The 27,955-nt window shown below is 34.5% G+C and overlaps 3 protein-coding genes and 2 pseudogenes across 4 annotated transcripts; 2 read left to right on the plus strand and 3 right to left on the minus strand.

Moving 5' to 3' along the window:
- The first annotated feature begins 332 nt into the window (after nt 1-332).
- LOC146896814 (uncharacterized) lies at nt 333-1,427 on the plus strand. The gene has a single exon (XM_085737882.1). The coding sequence runs from the start codon at nt 444-446 to the stop codon at nt 1,140-1,142; it is 699 nt and encodes a 232-aa protein (XP_085594008.1). The 5' UTR covers nt 333-443; the 3' UTR covers nt 1,143-1,427.
- Nucleotides 1,428-4,178: 2,751 nt separating this feature from the next.
- TED3 (Pex2/Pex12 N-terminal domain-containing protein / zinc finger (C3HC4-type RING finger) family protein) lies at nt 4,179-8,163 on the minus strand. Its single transcript, XM_085737883.1, has 8 exons — nt 7,938-8,163; nt 7,603-7,716; nt 6,886-7,039; nt 6,229-6,365; nt 6,019-6,119; nt 5,508-5,625; nt 4,834-5,000; nt 4,179-4,622 (listed from the first exon to the last, which is right to left on the minus strand). The coding sequence occupies exons 1-8, from the start codon at nt 8,031-8,033 to the stop codon at nt 4,508-4,510; spliced, it is 1,002 nt and encodes a 333-aa protein (XP_085594009.1). The 5' UTR covers nt 8,034-8,163; the 3' UTR covers nt 4,179-4,507.
- Nucleotides 8,164-14,598: 6,435 nt separating this feature from the next.
- On the minus strand, nt 14,599-16,004 carry EMB3123 (PPR containing protein). The gene is made up of 2 exons (XM_085737884.1): nt 15,544-16,004; nt 14,599-15,097 (listed from the first exon to the last, which is right to left on the minus strand). Exons 1-2 carry the CDS (start codon nt 15,934-15,936, stop codon nt 14,768-14,770), a joined length of 723 nt encoding a protein of 240 aa, XP_085594010.1. The 5' UTR covers nt 15,937-16,004; the 3' UTR covers nt 14,599-14,767.
- A 2,602-nt stretch (nt 16,005-18,606) lies between these two features.
- On the minus strand, nt 18,607-20,303 carry LOC146896817 (aquaporin TIP2-1-like; annotated as a pseudogene). The gene is made up of 3 exons (XR_015023606.1): nt 20,107-20,303; nt 19,356-19,606; nt 18,607-19,170 (listed from the first exon to the last, which is right to left on the minus strand). The product of XR_015023606.1 is annotated as an aquaporin TIP2-1-like (transcript).
- Nucleotides 20,304-23,690: 3,387 nt separating this feature from the next.
- On the plus strand, nt 23,691-27,846 carry LOC146896818 (protein EXPORTIN 1A pseudogene; annotated as a pseudogene).
- The last annotated feature ends 109 nt before the right edge of the window (nt 27,847-27,955 follow it).

Raw genomic sequence — 27,955 nt, forward strand, 5'->3', positions numbered from 1 at the left:
CCTCTTCTCTCTCTTTTCTCTTCTCTGTGTGTGATCAAACCAAAATTTTTGCCTTGGCCCACACAAGATTTTCTCACAAAGTGACACCAAAAGAAACGTGACCCCTCCTCTTGAATTTCAATTTGAGAGGTAAAACTTAATTTCTCACACAAAGAGAGGGATGGGACACAAACTCCGAGTTAAATTCTCTTTCTTTCCTATGTCGTCTTCTGTTTTTTCTTCTTTTTCCATTTTTTCTAATTCTATTAAAAAAACAAAGTACTCCTCCAAAAGCAACGTTGACTCATTGCTTAATGCTTATATCTCCAATCTCCAACTACTTGCAATCTTTCACTTCCAACAACTGAACAAACAAACGAAAACATTCTCATAAGTGATTCCTTAATTTTTCCAATCCTCAATTTCCCAGAAACAAATGTAACAAAACCCAAACCGCTACAAAAATGGAAAACCGTCAAAGGATAACACTTTACGATCAAATGACGTCCACAAGCAACACTCGTAGCTCACTAGCTAGTTTAATCCAAAACGACGCCGTTTTATCCAACCAAAAAAACACAAACCAAACACTCTTAGATATTATACGAGAAAACGAACCAAACAACGTTGTTGTTAATGTTAGTGTTACCGACAACAACAATAACAGCAACAACGTTGTTAAAGATCGAAAATCTTGGAAAGCTTTCAAGGAATTGCTTCTTTTCAAACGTCGTAACTCTGAAGAATCAACTCACCAACAACAACAAAACGAGGATATTCCGACAAATTCAGATCCGTCGGAATTTCTTCCCGGCGGCGAGTTTTCCGATGAGACGGCGCAGGTTAGCATGTCGTTGATGGATTTGTTGGAAGAGAGTGAAATTGAATTGGAACGAGGTAGTGAGGTTGGTGATGAAGGTGATGACGTGGAAGAGAATAATGAGAAACGAGAAGAAGAAGAAGAGGAAAGAGAAGAAGAAGGAGAAGGGAGTAATGTTAAGGTGGAACACAATTGTTGCGTGTGTATGGTGAGGGATAAAGGTGCAGCGTTTATACCATGTGGACACACGTTTTGCAGAATGTGTTCAAGAGAGCTTTGGGTTAGTAGAGGAAATTGTCCTCTTTGCAATCATTTTATTTTAGAAGTTCTTGATATTTTCTGATTATAATTATCATTATCATAATTATTATTCATTTTTTCCCCTTATTAATCTTTGTTTGAGTTTTGCAATTTTCTTTTCTGGGTTTTTTAATTGCATTTTTGTTCAATTCATCGATTGTGATGAGTCATTGAGTAGGAGGGGTTGCATGTGTAAATTAAATTCACTAAATTGTGTATGACTTCACTTTGCTAGTTTGTGATTTTTCAACATTTTTTTATGTAAAACTTGTATGCCACATTTTGTGATTTTTAATCATAGATTTTACTTATTTCATGTTAACAAAAATTGTATTCAATCACCTAACCTAGTCCCTCTGTTCTTGTGATGTGTACCTTCCTAAGCCTTAATTTTTTATTTTAAATTCCTAAGCCTAAGTTAAACAAGAAGTAAAGTTGGTAAACAAGATATTTAATGTCACATAGCTTATTGTGACTCGTAAGTCATAAGAGCTCTTAACTACTACCTCCGTTCCTTTTTAATTGTCACGTTTTAACATTTTACACAAACCAAAACAATCAATAAATGTTGCTACTTTTGATACAATAATTTCTATTTTTACTATAATAACCTTATTTATTTAATATCTCATTACATATATTTCTCTCTCCACAATAATAAATAAGGGTAATATTAGTAAAATAACATTCAATGTTGCGATTGAACTATGTAAAGTAATGACACTTAAATAGGAGCAAAAAAATTCTCCAAAAGTGACACTTAAAAGGAACGGAGGGAGTACTAAGTAATGCATTTAGGAAGGACAAGACATGGATTGCAACACCAACAACCAACACCTAGACTTACCATTTATTCTTACCTCCTCAATACCAAACTAAACGGCATTGTGCTGTTTGGAGCATTGTCCACCAATGTTAACATTAAACATAAGAGTACATGTTACCCCAAGTGTATATTTAAAAATGCAACTATGTATGACTAGCTTTTTCTAATTTTGATATTGTATTTTTTGGGATAAGGTTTATGTCTCCTTAAATTATTATTTTACTAATAGTATCTACTATCTAGCTTTGTGATTTGTAGGTTAGAGTTAGTGCTGCTAAATGCTAACCTAATTGGAAATTGGGATGATTAATCTTTTCTTACGCGCCGCTTGTTTCCTTTGCTTAAGAAATAGGGAAATGTTAACTAGTGCTCCGGGCACTAGTTAAAGAGACTAATATAAAAACTTTGTACTGAGAAATGATGAAAAATAGAATGTTTCACTTTATAAAAGTCAAAAAGTTGTTTTTAATAGAAAATTTCTATTTTTAATTTTCTTAACTAGTGCTCCGGACACCGATTAACATGACCACAAGAAATAAACTCTTTTTTTTTTTTTTTTAAAAAGAATCATGACTAGTAGCTCTTAAATATAATTTAACCCACAGTGTGTGTTTAGATCCGCTTTTGGACAACAAATTTTGCGTCCAAATGCAATCTTAACGTGGATATGGTGAAGCTACAAAACTATACTTCTACCAAGACGTGAAAACCCACATCAGAAAATAGCAATAGTTACTAGAGCCGTTTTTGTATTTTGATATTTTAATGAATAAAAGGAATTACACATCCTTTACAAAAAAAAGTTGTTTTTGTTAATAAACATTCCCTAGCCATATGTATTATGTTTGTCTGACACGATGTAAAATTTACAATGGTAACTGTCCCAAATAGTTTAACTAACCAACACCGATATTGTTTGGTTAAAAATTATGTGTAATTTACAATGGTAACTGTCCCAAATAGTTTAACTAACCAACACCGATATTGTTTGGTTAAAAATTATGTGTATAAGTGTAAGTTTCGGTGATGCTTATCATGGATGTGTTTGGATTAAGGGTTTAGGAGGGTAAAGGAGGGGAGGACTTACTTTTCTTTTTTAAATTACGGACATTATAAAGTTATTTTTAGAAAATTGAATTAACAACATGATAAATGATCATATAATGCTTCGAAAACAGGTTAATTTATTTTTAAAAAACATTTTACATCGTTAGTAATTTAAAAAATAAAAGTGAGTCCTCCCCTCCCTCCCCTCCTAAACCTTCAATCCAAACACACCCTTGCGAACCAAAAAATAAAATAACATTGCAAATATTTAATCTCGGCTCCATATGCTTTGCCAAAACCACAAATCATGTTGAAATGGTGATTTAATTGCTCGTTGTCAAGTCTCCCAATCATGTTGAAATGGTGATTTAATACAATGTGTACCAATCATGTTGTTGCCTCCTCCCATTCACTCGTGGCATTAAATCACTTTTCATAATGTTTAATAACTCTATCTTATGAGTTTGCATGGTTGGTGATTAAGTTCTAGACGACAAACATTTTTTATGTTTGATGTACTTTGTACAACTAAGTTATTCCAACTAGATATCTTTTAAAAATAACCTTTTGAAAGTGCTCAACATCTTTTTAAATAAAATACTCAATAAAATATGCTCAATATCTTTTTAATTTATCTGTTGCCCCCCATCGGCTTGGTTTCTCTTGAAACAAATTTAGGTTTAACAAGGTTTGGTGGTCTTATTCGAGATCATGAAGGATTTTTTTTCATGTGGTTTCTATGGTAATATTGATCCCTCTTATATCTTACATGGTTTGAATTTGTGTTGGTCGATTGTCGGCGGTTATGTTATTCGATTCCTCGCATGTAATTCAGTTGCTCAAGATCCACTTAATGTGTTTCACTGATTTATAACTTGATTAGCTTTCTTGAGTCAATATTCGATTGTTGATTTGTGTCATACGCTTCGAAGGCTATGTTGTTGATTTTTGGTTAAGTAAGTGCTAAAAATTACGAGAAATTAGTGCTTTTAAATACAGCTCCTCCATGTTGCATGCTAATGCGTTTTTTCTTTTCTTTACTTTTTCTCTTTTCCGTTTGTAACCAAAAAAATTCATTGTTCCCCGCACAAGTACTTATTGCCGTTAGAATTTGTATCCAAACACAATCTTAATCATAATTAGCCATCCTAATGAGCTTAACTAATACTAGATTGTTTACAAGTTATTTTTGAAAGTAGATAGAAATAAATGGAAAACAATAGACATTTCAAATTATTTTCAGGAAATGCATGCATACAAGTGTTCATGTAATAAGATAAACTCAAATAAACTATTGTCGATATATTGCTACAAGAGAAAGAATACATCCCACTTAATCGAGTAAGTGATGCTATGAAGAAATTTGATTTTTTTTCTTTCTTTCCAATTAAATGTAAATAATAAGGGAGAAACCAAATAAAGTTGAAAAAAAAATACCACCACAATTTCAGGCAGTGCTTTATATGCTAATTCTGTAAGTAGACCAAGTGCTCCCTAACTCTAAGATTTTGTTTTTCCTTCTCTTGCAGTAATAGTTACTCCGTGGAGATACCACCATGGCGTTGCATAGCCACTACTGGCTCGTTGCACCTTAAACACCTAAATGATGGGGCAGCAGCACATCGTGTCCGAAGACAGTAGTAACAATATCTGGCAGAAGGAAATTGTAAAACATTGCTTAGTTGAAGCCCGTTAACGAAAAACATTTTAGTTTGAAGCATATATATACATATAGTTGTGATCTACAATACAAACATTACACATCTACAAGTTCTTCGAAACCATAAAAAATGATGGCCAGTGAAAGATTCAAAACAGCAAAAGTATAATGCAAGATGAGAGAACATGTATAGAGACGTACCTATGCTGACAAGGTAAAGCAACAAAAGGAATGATTGGAGTAGCCTGGCATATGGGACATGCAGTGCTATCCTCACCCGAACTTGATGATTTATCCTTAGAAAAAGGCCGGAGGAGATTTTTTACCGATGATGAATTTAGAAGAGGAAGAAGCAACAATAACATTTCCTGCCATCCGAACCAGACATGATCAGCAACGAAGTTTTAGAATATCATGATTGCAAATTCATTTCCCATAATGTCTAGAAAGATGCATCAAGTTGTGAGATAGCATCCAGCTGTTCTGGTTGGCATAAAATGCCCAAAACAACTAATATCGTCTCCGAGGAAGAAGCAAACTTTTTCGTATCAGGGATATTTGTAAAATGAATGTGTCACTGTCAACTTGGGAATAATCAACTTAATCGATAAATCATACAGCGAAGCTAACAGCACACTTCAACAAACAGAATCTCAGATTCGTTGAAAAAATGAAAACTGTGAATAACTGATTTCCCAGCGATCTAAGCAGAGAATGGAAAACAATGAATGCCATGAATTGTGCCCAATATATAAAGACTGTAATGTAAATAAAACCTAGGTCATAAAAAGTTTCAAAAAGTAAAAGTAGCATGTTTAAGCCATAGAATCCACAAATTAAGGGAACAAAAACTGGATGAAGAAAAGGAGAAGTACCGAGAATTCATTCCAAACTAATTGTCGGTTCATATACTCAAAGCTAACAGCACGGTTCATATTTGGGCTCCCATATACAAGCCTAGCTCGCAAGACTCTTTCAATAAGATTTCGGTATCTGTTTCAAAATGGCACACAACAAGATGAGTTTTACAGAGCAAGTAAATCATGTGATAGTCTCGTCCTAGAGAACATAAAGAACATTCAGGCTAAACGAAACCGAATGTTGAGATATTTCCCATTGATTTCTTCCTTTAATTAGTTATATAAATAACCAAAAGATCCTAAACCCTCACCATCTAGTCATCCCATCGACCAACCACCCACAAAGTTGGACCGCTGGCTCTAAAAACATAACCAGCCTATATATCTATCGCCAGAACACCCCCGTTAATGGTGGACTTACGCGCCATCACACACGCAAACAATCCCAACACAAACTATTCAAAAGACTAAAACTAGATAAACAAATAGCGTTTATGTGAATTGTCTGGTTGTTCAAAATAATCACCTTCCCGTGCAAAGAAATATCAACAGGTTTCCAAATGAAGCAGCTCTATAAATCCCTTCTATTCTCTGTATCAAGATCCATAAACGCCGTGCCAATGGTCTCTGGAAAGAAAGAAAGAAAAAGTCAAATTAGAGCTCACTTCTATCCACAATGGCCTACAGGGTTGCAAGTTGGTAGCGTATGGCTTAAAAGGCCAAATTTAAAAAATACCTGCTCAGTATCACCCCATCTACGAAATGCAGAGAACGATTGTAAGCGAGCCCAAATATACTGACCACCAACAGTGGCAATACAATACCAAAGCTTCTGAGCAACAGTGAGTCCAGGTCCCTCCAGACCAGTTCTTACTGCATCAGAGTACCCAAAGGAATAAAAAGTTAATGAACAAATTACAAGGATGAACAATGTTTTAAACTACTGTGTCTATACACTGGTAACATATCTCTTCTACAGTTCAAACACTAAGAAAAAAATTAGTTTGTTAAAGCAAGGACCAAACTATATATACACCATGTGATATTTTAAAACCTTCAGCAGCTTGTTATATGACCATGATACAAGCAAGGTACTAAGAGGAAAAATAAACAACAAAGACTTGGAAGACTAGTTCAAACACTAGTGAATTAAAAATTTCTTTATCCAAAGGAAACAGGATATCATCAATTACACTTGTTTTAGGGCCTACTGCCTAGGCACTCATCATGGTGGTGATTACAATAACAGATAGGGTGATACAGGGAATTCGTTCTCAGTGGTTAATCTTTGCATTTTATCAAATAAGCAAATAGAATTGGGAACCATCTCACAACTCTGAAAGGCATCTTAGCTACCTAGCACAACAAACATATAAGATTCTGAGTTTCTTACCTTTATCCCTTGACTCAACTGCGCGCTCATCTCTATACCTCAGATTCATGAGAGCAATACCGGGAGTTGGTTTATCCACCCAAATTGAAAACCTCCAAATAAGAAACTCAAGGAAAGCATCAAGCTCCGCTTCATACTGAAATAACATTCCTGGCTAATCCCAAAAGAAAAACAGTAAATAAAGAACTAGAAAAATAATAAAAGCAGTTCCGAATAGATAGTACAATTAGGTATGTTTGGATTAGTTTATTTGAGCGCATATACCGGCATAAACACTTATGAGACTGTTTGTGAGAGTTTATGGAAACAATTTGTGACATATTCAGTGTAAATGCTAGCATTAACAATTATGAGACTATTTGGGAGAGTTTATGGAAAGAACTTATGACATATTCAGTGTGTATACTGGCGTAAACACTTGTGAGACTGTTTGGGAGAGTTTATGGAAACAGCTTCTGACACATTCATAAATCTTTTTCACCTTATTTCCATAAGCTCTCCATGATAACTTATAAAAAAAGTTAATAGCTTATAATTTCTGAGTTTATTTTATTCTTTGTTATAGAAATAGCTTATACATAAGCATTTATATGATAAGCACTTATGCTATAAGCATTACTCAATTAAGTTGTTTAATCCAAATAAGGCCTTACTCAATTTCCACTAGTCTAGTACCATGGAAATTCAATCATTCCACAATAAACAAAATGAAAGTACCTTCATCAAAGTGAAGACTTTAACCAATTGTTCTTTCAACATAGCTGACATTTCAATGTCCAATCTTGCAGCATCAACTTGGTTGACTCTTGATATTGAAATAGGAATAGTTGACTGCATAAAATTCCAATATAAATAAATAAATAAATAAAAATTATAAATTTAAAAAACCGCAAGTTGATCAAAAAATACCCAATTTTGAAATTGAAATTAAAAATCAAAGCTTTTTATATAGCACTAATAAATAATGAATTAGGGTTATGAAGATAAATGAAGAGAAACCCTAAAGAGGAAAAAATGATTGAATTGAAATGGGGAATTGGAAAGGAATGAACCTGGTGAGAGAAGGAAATCCAGCGAGGAAGGAGTTTGTGGGAAGTGAGGGTCCATGCATCTTGTGGTGGAACGGAAGGTAGAGTAGTGCTGCTCATTGGAGGAAGATGAATGATGAAGAAGGAATATGTGTTGTGTCCATGCACCAGAGACAGAAAAGGGAGATTGGAATGGTCTGGTTGTTGCTCAACTCTGTTCACAAAGCGGTTTATGTTTATGTGTGTATGTGAGAGAATCCAATTACTATTCGCACTTCTAATGGCTCTTTTTTGTCTTTTGCTGCCTTTTTCTAGTTATCTTTCCATTTTCACCTTCCTTTAATTTTATTTTTAGAAAATTGCTGTTGACACATTCCATAATACTTTTAATACACACACGTAAAATACCCTTTTACCCTCAGCTAATCGCCGAGGAATTTGAAATGGCCGAAGCTAATCGCCGAGGATTTCCTCGTAGTTAATGCCGAAAAAGTCATTTCATCGGATGAAACAGAAACCCGCTCCCCTACACACTATTTTCATCAACTTCCATATCAAACCCATCCATTCCCCCAAATCCAATAATTTTTTTCTATCAAATCTTCCCCAAATGATTCAAACATCAAGCCTAGGATCATTCAACATACTTTTGACGTAAAAAAAGGTATTGTGCATTTTATTCGGTTTATTTTTGTTATATGTTACACCGTCATATGTTGGTTTACAACGTCGGTCACGTAAGATCGGCATGGGGAATCTCGGCAGCCCATCGTCGAGGAAATCCTCGGTAGCTTAGTGCCGAGGGAAACCTCGGTAGTTAAGTACCGAGGAACACTTACGAAAATTTTGAAGGACGAAAAAATGGCAACATCGCCATTTTTTCAAAAAAAAAATTTTCTTTGTTTTTTTTTGTTTTTTTTGTTTTAGTTCATTATGGCATTGATGTTTATGCATTAGTTAGTTGTTAATTCATATTTATGTGTTGTTTAATTATAGTAATGACCGAGAACGCGGAAGATGTTTCGGAAGAGACAAAACGTAATTTTGTCCAAATTTCGGAGATGTCAAGCCGCCTAAGGTTGAAGTCAAACCAAACATTGAACAAGCTTCTAAATATGTTAGCCCCGTGTCGTCCCACTTCAAGCCCACGAAGTGGACACGGCTAGGTTTTTTTCTCGACGACATTAAGTTTCAAGATAGAGAAGAATTGCTTGGGTGGGTACGTTGTCAAGCAAACAAGGCGGGATTTACAATTGTTACACAAAGATCGAAGCTTGGTCCATCCAATATTGCGCCTAGTGTGTGAAAGGAGTGGAGCTCACAAAGTGCCTAAAAAAACCGAAGCATGCGACAACGGGCTCAAGAAAATGCGGGTGCTTGTTCATGATTAGTGGATATCAAAGTACGCAAACAAAGGAATGGGGATTGAACATTCTTAATGGAGTTCACAACCATGCGATGGAGCCGGCTTTAGAAGGACACATTCTTGCCGGTAGATTAAAGGAGGATGACAAGAAGATTGTACATGACTTGACCAAGAGCAAGGTGCTTCCAAGAAATATTTTGATACACTTGAAGAACAAAAGACCACATTGCATGACAAATGTGAAGCAAGTGTACAATGAACGTCAAAAAATATGGAAGGCAAATAGAGGTGACAAGAAGCCGTTGCAATATCTAATCTCGAAGTTGGAGGAGCACAACTATACTTATTACTCAAGAACACATGGTGAAAGTAATACAATCGAAGATATCTTTTGGGCTCATCCAACATCCGTTAAGTTGTTTAACAATTTTCCAACGGTTTTGGTTATGGACTCCACCTACGAAACCAACTTGTATAAGATGCCAATGTTTGAGGTAGTTGGGGTAACTTCGACCGATTTGACATATTCGGTTGGGTTTGGATTCTTGATGCATGAGAAAGAGGAAAACTTTGTTTGGGTTTTAAAAATGTTGCGTAAACTTCTTACTTCAAAGATGAATATGCCTAAGGTGATTGTTACCGACAGAGATGGGTCTTTGATGAAAGCGGTTGGAATTGTTTTCCCGGAAAGTTATGGTATGAATTGTTACTTTCATGTGCAAGCAAATGTTAAACAAAGGTGCGTCTTAGATTGTAAATATCCTATGGGAAAAAAGGATGGGAAAGAGGTGAGTAATCGCGATGTTGTCAAGAAGATCATGAGGGCATGGAAAGATATGGTTGAATCGTCCACTCATGAGTTATATGCAAATGCATTAGTGGAGTTCCAAGATGCTTGTAGTGATTTCCCACCTTTCCTAGCCTATGCCATGACCACCTTGAATGAAGTGAAGGAGAAAATAGTGAGGGTATGGACGGACCGTGTGTTGCATCTTGGTTGTAGATCCACCAATAGGGTAGAATCGGCTCATGCTTTGGTGAAGAAATATTTAGACAATAGTGTGGGTGATTTGGGTACTTGTTGGGAGAAAATACATAACATGTTGTTGCTTCAACACACTGCGATACAAACAGCCTTTGGTCAAAGCGTTACCGTGTTGGAACATAGATTCAAAGATGTCACTTTGTACTCCGGCTTAGGTGGTCATGTGTCTAGATATGCTTTGGACAACATTGCTATGGAAGAGTCACGTTGTAGGGAAACGTTGTGCATGAACAAGGAAATTTGTGGTTGTGTTCAAAGGACATCTTATGGCTTACCATGTGCATGCGAAATTGCAACTAAACTCCTTGAAGAAAAGCCAATTTTATTGGATGAGATACACCACCATTGCCAAAGGTTACGCATGGGAGAAGAAAGTAATGAACTTGGTTTTTCGGTGGATGATGAGTTGAAGGGTATTGTAGAACGTCTCAAGAAACTCCCTTTCCAAATGAAGCTTGAAGTCAAGGAGGCTTTGCGGCAATTGGCATTTCTGAAACCACCATGATGTCTCCACCACCACAAAAGGCAACAACCAAGGGAGCCAAGAAAAAAGTGGACATTGCGAGGTCTAAAGGAAGAATTACATCCACTAGCCGGATCCCTTCTTCTTGGGAGGTTGTTGATTCCCAAAATCCGGATAGTCAACCGTCACCATCACCAACAACATCATCATATAAAAGGAAAAAAGGTGCTCGTCTTGGTAAAGCACCAATTTCCCCACTTCCACCACCTTCTCGGTATCCAAAGCCTAAGGCTATCCCGGTTATGAGGCCTATTGATTATATGCCACGCTTCATGCTTCCATTTATTGAAAAAGTGGTGGATGTTATTGGCGATGGACATTGTGGATTCCGGGCTATAGCCGAGTTCATGGGCTTAACCGAACAAAATCATCTCATGATTCGTACACATCTTATTCAAGAATTGAAAGATCATAGAGATGATTATGTTGAAGTATTTGCGGGTGAGGATCGTTATAACTACATTTTAAATGGCTTACATCCTCCCGCAAATACAAAAAGTTGTGCACATCTTGTTGATAAGTGGTTGACTTTTCCGGACATGGGGCACATTGTTGCCAATTATTACAAAAGGTGTGTGGTTGTGTTGACAAATCTTGAAGTTGGTAACTCGAATCTTTTTCCCACTAAGAGGGCCACCACCGCCGGGCAAGCAAAAAACTCCCATCATGTGCCTTGGGGTAATTCCTAATCACTTTGTGCTTATTTACTTGAGGAATGGTTGTCCACTACCTCCATCATCTACGGAGTGGCACAATCACAAGAAACAAGATGCGGTGACTTGGGAAGATGAGTATTTGGATCAACATGAGTTGTTCCGAAAGCTCATGGCTATTGAAAGTGGAAACAAACCGCCAAAACCACAAAAGGAATCAAACAAAGCGGCGCCTATTTTGTTGGACACTCCCGAAAAACCAAAGCAACAATTTGAAGTTATTGCGGAAGATGAGGAAGATTTTATGTCACTTGATCTTCTCCAATCACTTGGCAATTAACAAGGGATTTTTTTGTCGGTGTTAGTCCTTTTTTTTTGGTAGAAATTACACCGACGTATATTTTGGGGTCAAAATTGTAATGCCAATTTTTTGTGGCCAATATATAAGTAACATTATGTAATTTATATTGATATATATGATAACATGACTTTTATTGACTTGAAACTAGTGCAATACTTATTTATAGCTTATTAATGTTTGCGCATTTGATTTATTCGTTATTACATTCCATTTAATTTTGTTCTAATCTATGATTATTTTGTTAAAGCTTTTGTCAAGTGAAACATGTCAGAGGTTGCAAGAATTGAAGGGCGTGTTAGGTATTGCGCGTTTAAAAAGACAGTTAAGGTTATGATAACACCGACGGACTCTATTGATGATTTGAAGACACAACTTAACACTTATTTTGAGCATCTTGGTGAAAATCAATATACACGTCACTTGTCTGCTCTAATGCCAATGATAGACCTAGGAGAAGATAGAGATGAATTCACATGGAAAACGGCAAGCTATATGCCTTGGCTTATTAAAGACGATAGCGACGTCGGATTTATGTTTAGGAATATGGTGGAAAATAATGTATTATATATATATATATATATATATGTTCGTTCCATATGCAATTGTAATGAATGTAAGTAGGGATTTAATTTAATGATGTGTAATGATGTGTAATGACTTGTAATGTGTTGTTTGATTATGGACACTATGTTCCGTTTTGATGAATTTCAAACTTTTGTGTGGTTTGAACCAAATGTCGGTTTGATTTAATTATGGACATATGTAAAAGATATTGTATTTTTCTTGTTTATGACCGAGTTTCATTGTTGTATAATTTGAATTGCATATGGAAATGCTCGGTAAAATTACGAGGTAAAACCGGCCGAAAAATGGCTTGGAAATGCTTAGCATTAATGTAACTCCGCCGTTCGCATAAATGCTTTCCTCGACGATTAACTACCGAGGAATTCCTCAGCTAACCGCAGCCGGATTTCAAATTCCTCGGCGCTTAACCGCCGAGGGGGCAAAAGCGTATTTTACATGTGTGTCCCAAATTTTCTCTAATGTGTGAACAGCAATTTTCTTATTTTTAACTCCATCCCACCTTTATTCTCTTTTTTTTTTTTGTTTTGACGTTACCTTTATTCTAAGCCTATGGTTTTAAAAAATATAGCTCGATATTCTAAAAACCGTAAGGTAAATATAGTCGGGTTAAAAATTTATTTCAATAAATTTGGATTCTTTTAAATAATTTATTTTTATTGAAACTCATTAATCATTTGAATTTGATTAATTAGCTACTTATATATATATATATATATATATATATATATATATATATATATATATATATATATATATATATATTACTTTGATAGGTGGTCACAATTGAATTTGAATATGTATTTGTAAATTGAAAATTTCGTAAACAAATAGAATTTAAAAAGATGGTATTGTCAAAATTTTAAATGTGTCATTCTGTGAATTATGCATATGCCATAAAGTTCAGCTCATTTCTATGTTTAACGCAATGACATAATAATTCATGTTTAACAAAAACATGAAGAAATGAGTATTATGCATATGTCATAGAATTCAACTCATTTGTTTTCCTTTGCTTTTATTGAATCGACATCAATATCATCATTTTAATCGCGAAAATAAGAAGGAACATGAGTTTATTCTTTCTACTTTCAATGGATCTCGTCACTAGATTTTAGAGTGATTTTTTTTATGGTTTCTACTTTCAAGTGGTTTTTAGCTATCATTAACAACAAAAATTAATGTAGTTTAGACACCCTATCAAGGGAGGAGAATTTAATTTACCTTAATTTACATATTTATTTATATAGTATTGAGGAAAGTCTAGATCTAAACATAGGAGATATGCGATTAATATAGTGCAGCCTTCATTCAAGAGAAGGGAGTATAATGTACCCTTGATATTAACATGGTGTCATTGAATCATATCAAACCAAAATACGCACTGGTAAAATTATTGAACAATGTGATCGGCTTTTTAAAAATAGTAAACACTTTCGAAAAATACTGATCTTAAATCACAGCGTGTGATCTTGATCGGACAGCCACGAACGCATGACTGCAGGTACGGGAACTTTAACAACCTTGGTACTGTTGAGCTAGAAGGATTGATTTCAACAAGATAGTTGGTTTATATATAGCTCTAAAAAAACTAATTGGAAGCATACTATCCTTTTGTCAAAACAAACATTCAACTCAACTCCCTGAAATCCAAAATCAAATCAGTCTCGTATGCATCAAATTTCACACCAAAATGGATCGCAAAACACAACAAAAAATAATGAAATAAAATATACTTGTGGGAAGCAACTGCTTAGAAATAACGCTAAACATTTGCCTCCCCAAGATTTGAATCCAAATGTGTGCCAGCATGACTCTGTTATTTTTTACAAGAAAATTTATTGTAAATTAAAAATTGTCAGATAAGCAAAATTCATTGAGAAAAATATGAACATTGTGTAATTCAATTCAAATGAGGGAGATGATACATTTGCTAATTCTTCAATATCCATCCTGCAAATACTATGAACTTCTACTTAGGAGGAGCAACATAGCTTGTTGTTAAAGTATTCAGCTATTTTTTTAATCACAGGTTAACCAAAGACTATATGATATGAAACACGTTCTTATATCATCCTAAAACCCAACTTGGATCAAATGTAGTTACTATCTTCTACGACTTACACACATTTAAAACATAAACATAAAAATCAAATTACAACGTATATGGCATCAAAATTTAAATGCCAACGTATCATTTATCAAATCCAACTAATCAAAAATTTGGAGTCAATTTTTGTTCATATATTTTCTACATTACAGAAAAACTGTTTGTAAAATCTATTGGGTTTAGACAAAAACAAAACAAATGATTTCTACAAAAACTAGACAACCCCAAACGTATTGAATTTAGCCTTACAAAACCTATCATAATCATCAAGAATCTCTTGAGCAAGTTCATCATCACCAAAACCCTTAAACCCATTACTCAAAACCTTAACAACATACTCATCAAATTCCATAGCCTCCCCCCACCCACTCCTTTTCAACATCTCATAAACCCTAACCAACGATTCTCTCCTCTTCGTACCAACAACCGCTTTAATCAAACTCAACACCCCTTTCTGATCCTCATCACACCCAATCCCGCCCCCCACTTCAATCTCCTCGATCAAACGGTCCACTTCTTCATCCATACCACAGTTCCCCAGCACCTGCACAAAGGTTCAAAGCGTCATGCATAACAATGTTGTGTCTCTGCATTTCATTCTTATAATATACTTAAAATATGACACGATGATAATTCTTTACTTACAAAATCGAAAGTTGGATTGAAACATATTTTATAAGATATATATGTCTACAAAATTTACATTAATCGGGCATCATTATGATAAATCAATTTAACTCATCTATGAAAAGTTCATAAGATATTAAATTTCAATTAATGTAAAATTATAGTACATGATATATTTTCCGGTCAAATAACCTAGTGGCTAGAGCTCACACATTTTCAGGGTTTGAACCCGACTCCTGTAAATAATATGCAATATCCTACCAACTAAGTTAAGGTTAAGGGATGTAGATGATATCTTTCAATTTAACAATAAAGAGTTATTGTCAGTGTCATATATTAATCTTTGATAATGGTTGAGGTTACCTTGACCATTTCGGCATAAAGGGTGAGATCAGCACCGTATTCAGATCGGACGGCTGAGAAGACACGAAGTGCGAGGGTGGGTTGTTCTTGACGAAGAAGCTCTTTTAGCGTAGCAACTAGGTCGGATTTGATTAAGCGGGTTAGGGTTTTGGTTTGAAGTTGGGTTTGAGTTTGGGTTTGTGGGTTAGTTCGGTTTATGCGTTTTAGCGTTTGAATTGCTTGGATTGCTTCTATGCTTAGGAATCGGCCTTTGATGAGCGGTCCACGCTGGGAACGAGGTCCGCCGCAGTGTACTGGAATGTAGCTCCGGCGTGTGGTGGTTGAAGGTTTTGGGGATTGAGAATGGTGGTGGGGTTTGAGGAAAGTGGGGTTTTGGTGGAGAGAAGAAGCCATTGAAATGAAATGGGAGTGAAGCACAACGATAACGAAGGTTATCTAAATGGGGAATTGGATTTTTCACTAGTTGGTCATACTTAATGACTGTTTTGCCCTTTTAATAAATTGAGTAGAGAAAAATAAAATAATAGATTTGTTTTATTACAAAAACTGAATAAACTCCAAATTAAACTATTTATTTGGTCCTTAAAATTTCTACCAAAGAAAAAAATTTGGTCCTTAAAATTTTATTGAAAATGGTCCTTCAAATTTTAAGTTAGTATCTCCTAGTGCTTGAAATAAAATAAATTAGAGCTTGAAATAAAATAAATCTTTTTTTAAGGAAAATTAAATCGTTTTAATAATTGTAGTAAATTATAAGTTAAGGGTGTTCCTTCACATCCAAATGAAAACTGTAAATTAATCTAACAGAATTAAAAATAACATAAAATCTAACTTTCAGGTTAAATAAATGATTTTCACGTATTTCCAGCCTTCTTCCGTACACTTTTGTGGTTTCATCGTTTAGTTTTCCGTCTTTGTGTAATGTGTTTTTGATTAACGGATGCTTTATGATAATTTAATTTTGATGAAATGCAAAAGAGAAAAAATGGCAAGCAATATATTTTGTATGTTATACCCCTCCACCAAATCCAAATGACGAGTCATTCATTTATAAAACATAAATCGTCTCAAAATCAATGTCATTTTTAAATTTTTGCAGATATAAATATTATGTTATCTCATCCATGTTCTTTGAAATCTCAATCTCTTTTGAAGTATCCTTGCAGTTCGACTACTATAGATTATTTTGTAGGTCTTAACCCTTAAGCATTTCGTCTTCATGTGACTCTTGTTCGGGATGTTGTAGACCATCATAGACTATTTTATAGGTCTCGACTCTTAAGCATTTTGACATATAGGACTCGTGCTTAGGAGGCTTGGACCATCATAGATTATTTTGTGTATCGAGACCAAATTCTATGCGAGAACGAAGTCATTCTCAAACTATATTACCCTTGTCCAAGCTCGTATATGTTGTAAATTAAATTCGATTGAAGTCTCATCAATACTATGTTGCATGGAGAAAAATTAGTAGCAACCAATAACCAAAATGACCAAGCAAAACACGGTCAATCAAAATAAGATAAAGTGTAAGAAGAACAAACACCGTGATATTTGTTTATCTAGTTTGACCCAAATTGACCTATTTCTTCAAGAGAGAACAACTCTTTAATCCACTATCAATGAATTTCTTACAAAAAGATGCAAGAGTTACAAGAATAATCCTTAATTTCTACCCTTTTCATTGTCTCTACCCTTGAACAAGAGACTCAATGATTTCACTCTCCAAGATGTTTGGAGTGTTTCTTAACCCAAGATTATTCTATCGCAAAATCACTCAACTCTTAGCCTTATACTAACTTAGAATTCTCTATTTTTCCTCACCCCCACCTCAGGTTAGAACGGTAAACTAACACCTTGTATGTATAAACATTGCTCTATTCGCCTTGTGCTTCAAGAAACACTCCTTGCGGTCCATCAGACTTGTCGAGCAAGAAAACGGTATCATGGAAGAAATTGCCTTGTTCGCCTTGCGCTTCAAGAAACATCCACACGGCCCATCAGACTTACCGAGCAAGAAAACTACCTCGCATTTCAACTTCCTTAAGAAACATGTAACGACTTCAGAGGAAAAATGCCTTGCGTTTTCCATTGAATGATCCCAACACGATTTTGAAACACACACAAGAACCATTCTTCTCTTATTCGGCACATGCCACTACTTTCCTAGGAGATCACACAATTCAGGTTACTGGTTTGCTCATGTACTTGGTAAAGGGTGCATAACAAGTGACAATTGATGAGGAAATCGCCTAAATAGTTGCTGTCCTGAAGGCATAAAAGCATATGATAAATTAAAAAACTTAACTCATTCCTCAATCCTCATATAAACATCTTTTGACAAATTCCACTGATAATCCATCCTGGAACAGTAGTATATGCTATAGTCTCATAGCAAGTCTATTAGGATGGAATTTAGTGTTTAGAAGAAACCTGAGAAGCACAAACCCGGTGAGTATATAAAGATTGAATATAAGCAGTGTCTGGTCCCATCATGTTTTCAAAGGACATGAATCTGAAATGGTTTTCCCTGGCTTGTATTGTTCGGAAGTTTGTATTTTAAGATTAATAATTGATAATTGAAGGGCCATACCAACACCTTTTATACAATCACGACAAACATAAAGTCTCAAGTGACTTGGATTCCCATTTCTAAAAATTGGTAGTCCCATTCAACTTTTACCATTTTTTAACCTTCTCTATAAGATCTATCTGGTTGGTATGATTAACAATAGAACTAATGATTAGCATTCCCTCTTTTCAATTTCTATCTGCTTTATTTATGCCAAACTTCATTTTCTTAAATTTGTTGTAGTAATTTTCATTGTTTGTAATGAAACTTGTAAGACTATATAATATCCAATTATGAATGGTTATAATAAATGGAAGAGTTTGCAAAATGATAATTTAGATACTTAAGCATATTTTAACTTAATACAAAAGTTTGTTTCAAAAATTTGTACTTTTGTCCATCAAATCTATTCAAAGGGATCAATCCCCATGACATAAAAACAAAAGAAGGAAAGCCAAAAAGAAAAGCAAAACTTAAGAGTTAATAAGCACTTCTAGACACCACCAATCTCATGAATTCTTATCAAACAATGATTTACTCTTAAAACAACTTTACAATCAAACTAAAAACAAATAAGAGAAAAAGAATGAAAAACAAGAGTTGCTTTTCCTCTTTTTCATTATCCAAAAACATGAATCACATACATAAAATAAGCAATAACAATAAGTTACTCATAATTCAATAAAATCAAAAGTCACTAGAAAGAGGTGCATGTTCAGTGCGCATGAACACATTGCCGTAGATAAGCCCAGCCAAACCACCACCAATAAGAGGCCCAGCCCAATAGATCCAGTTGTCGTGGAAATTTCCACTAACAACCGCAGGCCCAAAGATCTTGCCGGGTTCATTGACCCGCCAGAGAATGGGCCTGCAGCCAATATGTTGGCACCAACAATGAAACCAATGGCAATGGGTGCAACTGTGCCTATTGCCCCTTTCTTTGGATCAGCTGCTGTGGCATAAACTGTGTATACCAAACCAAATGTTATGATGATTTCAGTAACAACTCCTCCAATAGGTCCTACTTCAGCTGCCACACTGTGGATTGGTGTTTCCTGCCAACAAATCACAATATTAATTTCAGCACATTATATTATAATCTTAACTATAATGAACTCAACATTATGATATTCTTTTTGTCCTTGGACTTTGTATATAGTATTAATTTTAGCACATTGAACTCATGTATATTTAACAAGTGACTAAGCTATGTAGCTAGATAAGTGGAATTTAAACTTACCAAGCCTCCAGTGACAAACTGGAGAAGAAAACATGCAACAATGGAGCCAAGAAGTTGAGCAATCCAGTAGAAGATACCAGTAATGATTGTAATCTGTCCACCAAGAGCCAATCCAAAGGTGACAGCAGGGTTGACATGACCACCAGAAATGTTTGCACCAACTGCAACAGCAACAAAAAGTGCAAAACCATGGCAAACAGCAACTGCTAGTAACCCTGCTGGATCAAGAGCTGCATCTGATGTCAACTTACCTGCAAATTAAGTCAAAGAACAATAATCTTTGTTATTCAATAAGAAATTTAAATACTCTTATTTTCATTTTTTTTTTCTTCTTTTCAATATTAAGAGTAATTTGAACTTGTAACCTCAAGAGACAAACGGTTGTAAAATGCCCTTTCCAACTTAAAAAATGAAGTTAAAATACTGACTAATATTAGAAACGGAAAAAATAAAATTGCTCGCCAAAATTGGCGTCTTTAACAATTAGACGGAAATAAAGATGTATTTTGTCTTTTTATGTCTCTAAATTTTTGTTGAATTACTCACAGAAAAAATTAAATAAATCTCCAATTTTGACGTCTAACGTTTAGCAACGAACTTTGACATAAATTTTATCTTTTGTGATCTAATTTTCATCAAAAATTCAACTTTAATGGTGAAAACTTTACTATAATTCTAGTAGCAATGGGGTGGCAGGGTTAAGACATTCTGATATTATGTTCATTTATCTTGTAAAGAAGAGAAAACTAACCATAGGCTATGGCTGAACCAACACCAGCAAAAACAAAGAGCAAAGTTGAGATGAACTCAGCAATATAGGCCTTAATTGAGCCAAAACTGAAAGAATCATCAAATCTTCCAAATGCTATGCCAGCCATCTTCAGAAGTTTCTAGGGGAACCTAGTGGTAAGAATAAGATAAGGAAGATGTTCTAAATGAGGAAAATATAATACAAAAGGCTTATCTAGTGAGTTCTATTTATAGCTGATCAAGTTATTATATACGTATACTAATGTATTATAAGGCTTCTTTAATAAGTTGGTTGTAGTTATGCTATTATTTAGTATAGTATAAATCATACTAATTATTTTCATAGTTTTACAAATGAAGCAACATTACATTGTTCAAAGTGAAATTATGCTAGGTCTGTTAAGCAAGATCTTAAATTCAAGTCTTGTGATTGGAAAAATGTGGTTGCGAGAGGCGACCTCATTAAAGATAGCAAATCCGTTATACGATAAAAAAATTGTTAGAAGTGTAGACTATTTTAGTATTAAAATTAGTGTCAAGTTTATGGTGCACAAGTGAGATAAATCTTTCATCGTGCATAAGTTTGTTTTCACTATTGAATCAAGAAATCTCATCATTGGATCAATGAGATGTGATGAGGCTTATCGATCCAATGCTAAAAAACAAAAATGCAAGATTAATTTACTTGTGCGTTAAAATCAAACTCTTTAGTGAATATGGTTATGTGACAAGGGAGGGATAAAGAGAATATAGTTATGTGTACAACAGATCCATGCATATCCAATCAAGTCTTTTAGTGGCAAACTTAGCTGTCATTGGTGTGCTTTATTAGAATTGTCTGGAAGCTAATGAATGATTCCTCCATGTGAGCAGGGGAAAGTGGTAGAGGTGATGTTTGGTGGTGGGGCATAATGTGAGGGAAATAATCATTTAAAAAAAGTAGAAGTGGAAAACATGAATGGTTTGGGCCACTAATAGCACCGGCCATGGTCTAAAGAATTGTGGAATTTGAAAATTAGTGAGTACAAAAATTTGTTGGCGTGTCATATAATTTCAATGAATTAGCATGTCATATATTTGTTGTTTAGTTTTCAATATTATGGGAAAGTATGGTCGGTTAATTGGTGCTAATGAAATATATCTTTTTCGGACTTTTTGACTTTTCTGTTTGTAAAAGTTTTAGAAAAAGAGTATGCTCTCACTCTACAAGATAAACTAAGGCATTCTAATCATTTTTGGAAGACTATGACTTGAAAAGTATTTCCGCAAAAAAAAAATGAGTTGAAAATATAAAATGGTAATTACTTCACTAATGTACATACCTTCCTTGAAAAAGAAAAACTATATGTACATACCTTTAAAAAAAAAAAACTATATGTACAGATTTTATTGCGATATTTTTTTTACGGCACCGTTTGGTAACACCAAAAAATTAGCTTATAGCTTATATCATTGATGATAAATTAACAATTGATGTTTTAGCAACGGATTTGTTATATGCATGTCGAATTTATCAAGGGGTGAAATTTTTTACTTTATAAATAAATTGCTCTCTTTCCTGCAAACAAAAAATATATTGCTCTCTTATTAATTATTGATTATTTTATGTTGTCACAAAAAAAAAAAAACTGTTGTTGGATATCTACATGCGGTCCTTTAATTGGTCCATTGCTATAGGATAAAAGTTGAATGTGGAGTGGCCGGTGAATGGTCCATGCACAGACCTTTTGGTACCTATATTGAACAAAATTCAATTTTCAGAAATAGTTCCCTCTTTCACTGTTGTATACTCACAAATACAAAGTGAAAAATTTCATATTCAAACTTGGGATATAACAGAAGATGTTCAACCTAACAATGTCGGTATTACCAATAATGTTAAGCGATATAAGTGTTCTCTCTAATGCATATTAAAATTTAAGGGAGAACTTTGTTGGTAATGAAATACTACTTATTTCAAGAAATTAGTTATTCTTTCAAAAAAAAAAAAATTAGTTATGCAACTATAACCGGGGCTCAAATTTGATAAGTAAATAAATAAAAAGAACCTTACGTAATAACAAAATTGGATGTATTATTTTTTTCTTTGATGCAGAAATTTATGATCGGAGATTATGATAAACTAGTTTTTATTTTACTCCTATGATATTCTCCATTGTTCGATTTTATTTTGGAGTTACGTCAAAATCATGTAGTTAAGGATATGGCTTTCAATTTCACGGAGAATAATTCAGTGTCCCATATGTCTTATAGATATATCACTTTCACGCTTTAGTCACGCTATTTGACATGAAAAATACCAATATTCAACAAAGAATATTAATATTGCATTAAGAGTTCTGTTTTCCATTTCTTTTTTTAGAATTCCAAAATTGATCAAACTCCTTAGGATGCTTAATGTCTTTTGGGAGTAGCAATATTGTAGCATTGACAATGCAATAATGGAACTTAGTAGGAGACAACAAAATACGGATAGAAGTGAGAAACAAAATGACAGCAAAGATCCTTCAATTGTCTGCTAGACTCCACCTGCTAAAATATTGGAAGAAAGAAAGAAGCAAATAGAACATAATGAAGGATCATGAATATGTTGAAGCACAAATTTGTAAATATACAATAAGACCATGGGATTTTGAAGAGCTATCATACACTCTGTTGGGTTCTACAAAAAAAAAACATCACTCTTGGGCTCCGGAGGAGCACAACAATGTGTCATCCTAGATCAAAGTTCAAACATCAGGATTTCACTCCTGTCGAATCAAAACTCTGATACCATTTTTTGGACAGTCCGAGTAGCAATGGACTAACGTTCAAGATTAGCTCTAAGAGATTTTGACACTACACCTTTACCAAAAACCTTAAAATTTTAGTTGAAAATGCGACGTGTTCTGAAACATTGGCTTGTTGTTGCTTCTGCTCACCCTACTCTCCATCACACACAATTAATAATTTCAAATTCAAATTAAAGTACCAAATATTATTCTTTCAATTTAGCTCCTTAGAATTCATCTGCAGCTATATTTTGAGATATTATATTCTCTTCTCTGACCGTGAAGATCATTATTGGATATTATAGAACACTTTCAATCAGTGCTTTATGACTATGTCCCATCCTAAACCCTTAAATAACTCAACAAATGAACAAAGACAAAAGATGCAACAATCACTCAACCTTTGAAAAAAACACTACACGAAGAAAACAGCTAGAATATGATTCAAATGGGACAATTAGAAACTAAATAAACAAAAATCAACTAAAAAAATCTTAGGTTATTTCCCTTTAGTTTATCAAAATGAGTGTTAATTTTTGTTACTGAAAAAAATATCAGGGTTAACTTTACTTGCTAATAAAGAGAGAGTACACTTTTAAATTGAACAATTGTATTATTGTATATGCCCTCGCAAATAAGAAATTGTATTTATTGTATGCATTTTTCTGCAAACAATGAATATACCAAAATAACATTCTTATTATTTTTAGAAATGCATCATTTCTAGAAAGATTGTTAACTTGTGGAATGGTACAATTTCTCGAGTCTAGGTATCAATTTCGAGTTCACTCCACATTACACTTGAATTTTAGTAATGAAACAGAGTTTACTCGAATGGACTCATAATGAACTCGGTAAAGTCGGATAAACTTGGATAAACTCGCAACAATTTTTTTAAAGATCTTTTATCTTTTTTATCTCAATTTTCACTTTCATTTTCTTCTTTGTTAGCTTGATTTGGTTTAATATAAATTTTTGCTTTATAATTGGGTTAACATTTTAAATTATTGATGCATTTATTATATATCACTGCATGATGGAGATTAATTAGAAGATAATCGACCATCACGACACGAATCCCTCAATAGTCTCAACGAGTTTTTCACCTTTTTTATTTATTTAAATCCTGCTATAAAATGACCTTTGTACCAAGATAAAGATACACATTGTTTCTCATTAAATCTCTCACCCACCTCAATCAAAGACTAACTTGAGCGTCTGAATGCTTGTAGGTACAATACTTCCCTATCAAGGAGCTCCGCTCTCGGTTGTACTTCCATCAACTCCGAACTTTGTTCGTGATCCATCACGGATCATATACCAAAAGCAATGGCATTGTGGAAGGACTTTCCAATATCTCATGAAGGAATATGATTTGCCCCCTGAATATACCATCAATGGCTGACTAGATGAGGAATGCACCCTTGACTCTTTAAGTTCTCTCACAATATTCAGATATTAGGGTTTTAATGGTGTGATGTGTTGACATTCACAAGTACAGAATATAATCAAAGTAGGAAGAAGCATCATCAGTGATATAAACTATTTGTGCAGTCACTCAAAATACCACAATTATAGGCACAAACAACTAATTAACCAATTTCAAGAATATGTTAAGGGCACTTGTTAAGGATTCAAAAATAGAAATTATTGTTAAATTTTATGTAGAAAAAGTAACTTTTTGTTATTTCAATGTATTGAATGCACAATTTTCAAGATAAAATTTCCACTTTAATCTTCTAAACAAGTGCCCTTAGGACTTGTTAGCATTTCCCAAATTAAAATTATTCCTTGTCATCAAAATAACAAGTAACAAGTGTAACAAAAAATAAAAAACAAGATTTATCCCAACCGATCCCTTTACTCGACGCTACCGTCGCAGCCTTCTATGACACCGCATCTGAACAACAAAGAACTGCTGCTGGCAAGGTTTTGATTGAACTACAAAATAATCCAGATATGTGGCTGCAAATCTTGCATATTTTACAGAAGACTCATAATCAAAATACCAAGTTCTTTGCTCTAAAGGTTCTAGAGGGTGTAATTAAATATAGATGGAATGCACTACTTGTTGATCAGCAGAATGGAATCAAAAATTTCATCTCTGATGTTATTTTACAGATTTCTGGCAGCGAGGCCTCATTTCGAACGGAGCAGTTGTATATGAACAAACTCAATATTATATTAGTTCAGATTTTGAAGCATGAGTGGCCAGAGAGATGGCCAAACTTTATTCCTGACCTTGTTTTGGAAGCTAAGACTAATGAAACTATTTGTGAGAATTTTATGGTTATATTGAAGCTTTTGAGTGAAGAGGTTTTTGATTTTTCAAGAGGAGAGATGACTCAGCAGAAGATTAAAGAGCTTAAACTATCATTGAGTAGTGAGTTTTCAGCTTATACATAATTTATGCTTATATGTGTTATCAGTTTCCCAACGAACCGAGCTTATATGTGCAACACTTTCTACATTGCATGCTTTCTTATCTTGGATTCCCTTGAATTATATATTTGAATCATCATTGCTCGAGACATTACTCAAGTTTTTCACAATGCCTGCATATTGGAACCTGACATTGCAATGTTTAACCGAAGTGGCATCCATTCAATTTGGGAATTGCTATGATGCAGAACATGTTGAGATGTATAACATATTCATGATTCAGTGGCAGACAATACCAGTGGCAGACAAATACTCCCACCTAAGACAAATATACCTGAGGCATATGCACGCGGTTCGAGTGAGGAACAAGCATTCATACAGAATTTGGCATTGTTCTTCACCTTATTTTTCAGGGCTCACATACGAATTTTGGAATCCACACGAGAATACTTCTGCTTCAGTATTGGGTCTTGAATATGTTATTAACATCTCATATGTGGATGATACTGAGGTTTTCAAGGTCTGTTTGGATTATTGGAATACCTTCGTTTTGGAACTTTTTCAGCCACACCGTAGCTTGGAGAACTCGGCTGCAAGAACCGCAAATATGATGGGATTGCAAGTGTCAGTTATGCCTCAGCGTTGACAACTTTATGCTGGTACCGTGTCTAAGTTGAGAATGCTTATGATTTGTCGTATGGCTAAACCAGAAGAGGTTCTCATAATTGAAGATGAAAACGGGAATATAGTCCGTGAAACCATGAAAGACACTGATCGATGTTCTCGTTCAATATAAGATTATGAGGGAAACTCTTGTTTACTTGTCACGTCTGGATCATGATGATACTGTAAAGCAGATGCTTGGAAAATTAAGTAAGCAACTGAGTGATAAGGATTGTAGATGGAACAATTTGAACACGTTATGCTGGGTAATAGGGTCTATATCGGGTTCCATGATTGAAGAACGGGAAAACAGATTTTTGGTTATGGTCATATGTGATTTATTAAGGCTATGTGAAATAACATTGGACAAAGATAACAAAGCTGTTATTGCAAGTAATATCATGTATGTTGTAGGGGAGTATCCACGGTTCTTACGAGCTCATTCGATGTTTCTAAAAGCTGTTATGAATAAGTTATTTGAGTTTATGCATAATACACATCCAGGAGTTCAGGATATGGCCTGTGATACAATTTTGAAAATAGTTCAAAAGTGTAGGCGGAAATTTGTAGTCACCCAGGATGGCCGAAAACGAGCCATTTGTGTCTGAACTTTTATCTGGCCTTTCAACTACAATTGCTGATCTTAAACCACATCAAATACACACCTTCTATGAATCTGTTGGTAGCATGATTCAAGCAGAGTCTAATTCACAGAAGAGAAATGAATATCTGCTGCGGTTGATGATGCTTCCAAATCAGAAATTGCTGGAAATTATTGGGCAGACACGTCAAAATGTTGATTTCCTTAAGGATCAAGATGTTATTCAAACTTTTCTTAATACGTTGCAGACAAATACAAGGGTTGCATCTTCTTTAGGAACATATTTCCTGCCCCAAATCACATTGATCTTTTCGGACATGTTGAACATGTACATAATGTATAGTGAGCTTATATCAAAAAGTATTGCAGAAGGGGGACCTTTTGCATCTAGAACCGCATATGTTAAACTTCTGTGTTCGGTTAAGAGGGAGATACTTAAACTGATTGAGACATTCCTCGACAAGGCTAAAGCTCAACCACAAATTGGAAAACAATTTGTGCCACCAATGATGGATATTGTCCTAGGAGATTATGCCAAGAATGTGCCCGATGCAAGGGAATCAGAGGTTCTTTCACTTTTTGCCACAATTATAAATAAATATAAAGCTTCAATGATTGAATACATCCCTCAAATATTTGAAGCTGTTTTCATGTGCACTATAAATATGATTACGAAAAACTTTGAAGATTATCCAGAGCATAGGCTAAATATTTTCTCTTTACTACGCGCCATAGCTACTCATTGTTTCCCTGCGTTGATTTCCTTGTCAAGTCAGCAACTGATGTTTGTAATGGATTCAATCATTTGGGCATTTCGGCATACAGAAAGAAATATCGTTGAAACTGTTGTTGGAGATGCTGAACATTTCAGGCTTCGAAGTTCTGCAATCAGTTTTATAGGACATATTTTTTGAAAATAGAACAGGAGATACTTTCAGTCTTGATAGACACTTCTCATAAGTCTGGGTTCAAATTGCATGTCTTGGTGCTTCAACATTTATTTTGTCTAGCTAAATCTGGTGGCCTGACTGAGCCTCTATGGGATGTTGATATATGTTCATATAGTAATGCTGCATTTGTACGCGTCATGACAATAAAACTTTTAAGCAGGTCATTTACCAACATGGATGTTATGGAGGTTATCCAATTTGTTGATAAACTCTTTCAGTCTACAAATGACCTCTCCACATTCAAAACTTATATACAGGATTTTCTTATACAGTCAAACTATCAAAATACCTTTGCATTCACACGGGTCTCCAGACTTCTACTACACAGATCAGGCCGACATATAAAGTCGACATTTACGAAAAAGGATACTTAGATATTCTTGATCAGCTGCTCCAAATATGTGACTGTTATTAGCCTAAAGTTCAAGAATTAGAGTGGTTTAGTGAGGCTATATTCATGCTGAGGTGAAATTTGTCTGCATA

Source organism: Medicago sativa, chromosome 8, assembly GCF_051527215.1.
Source record: "Medicago sativa cultivar Bolivia chromosome 8, Bolivia_mono, whole genome shotgun sequence".
Classification (NCBI taxonomy): Eukaryota; Viridiplantae; Streptophyta; class Magnoliopsida; order Fabales; family Fabaceae; genus Medicago; species Medicago sativa.

Coding starts and splice junctions, on each gene's coding strand:
- LOC146896814 (XM_085737882.1), top strand. CDS start 444: ATGGAAAACCGTCAAAGGATAACACTTTACGATCAAATGACGTCCACA.
- TED3 (XM_085737883.1), bottom strand. CDS start 8,033: ATGAGCAGCACTACTCTACCTTCCGTTCCACCACAAGATGCATGGACC. Junction 7,040..7,602: donor AAGTCTTCACTTTGATGAAG/GTACTTTCATTT, acceptor TTTTGGGATTAG/CCAGGAATGTTATTTCAGTA. Junction 6,366..6,885: donor AGTTGAGTCAAGGGATAAAG/GTAAGAAACTCA, acceptor ACTCTGATGCAG/TAAGAACTGGTCTGGAGGGA.
- EMB3123 (XM_085737884.1), bottom strand. CDS start 15,936: ATGGCTTCTTCTCTCCACCAAAACCCCACTTTCCTCAAACCCCACCAC. Junction 15,098..15,543: donor TTTATGCCGAAATGGTCAAG/GTAACCTCAACC, acceptor ACCTTTGTGCAG/GTGCTGGGGAACTGTGGTAT.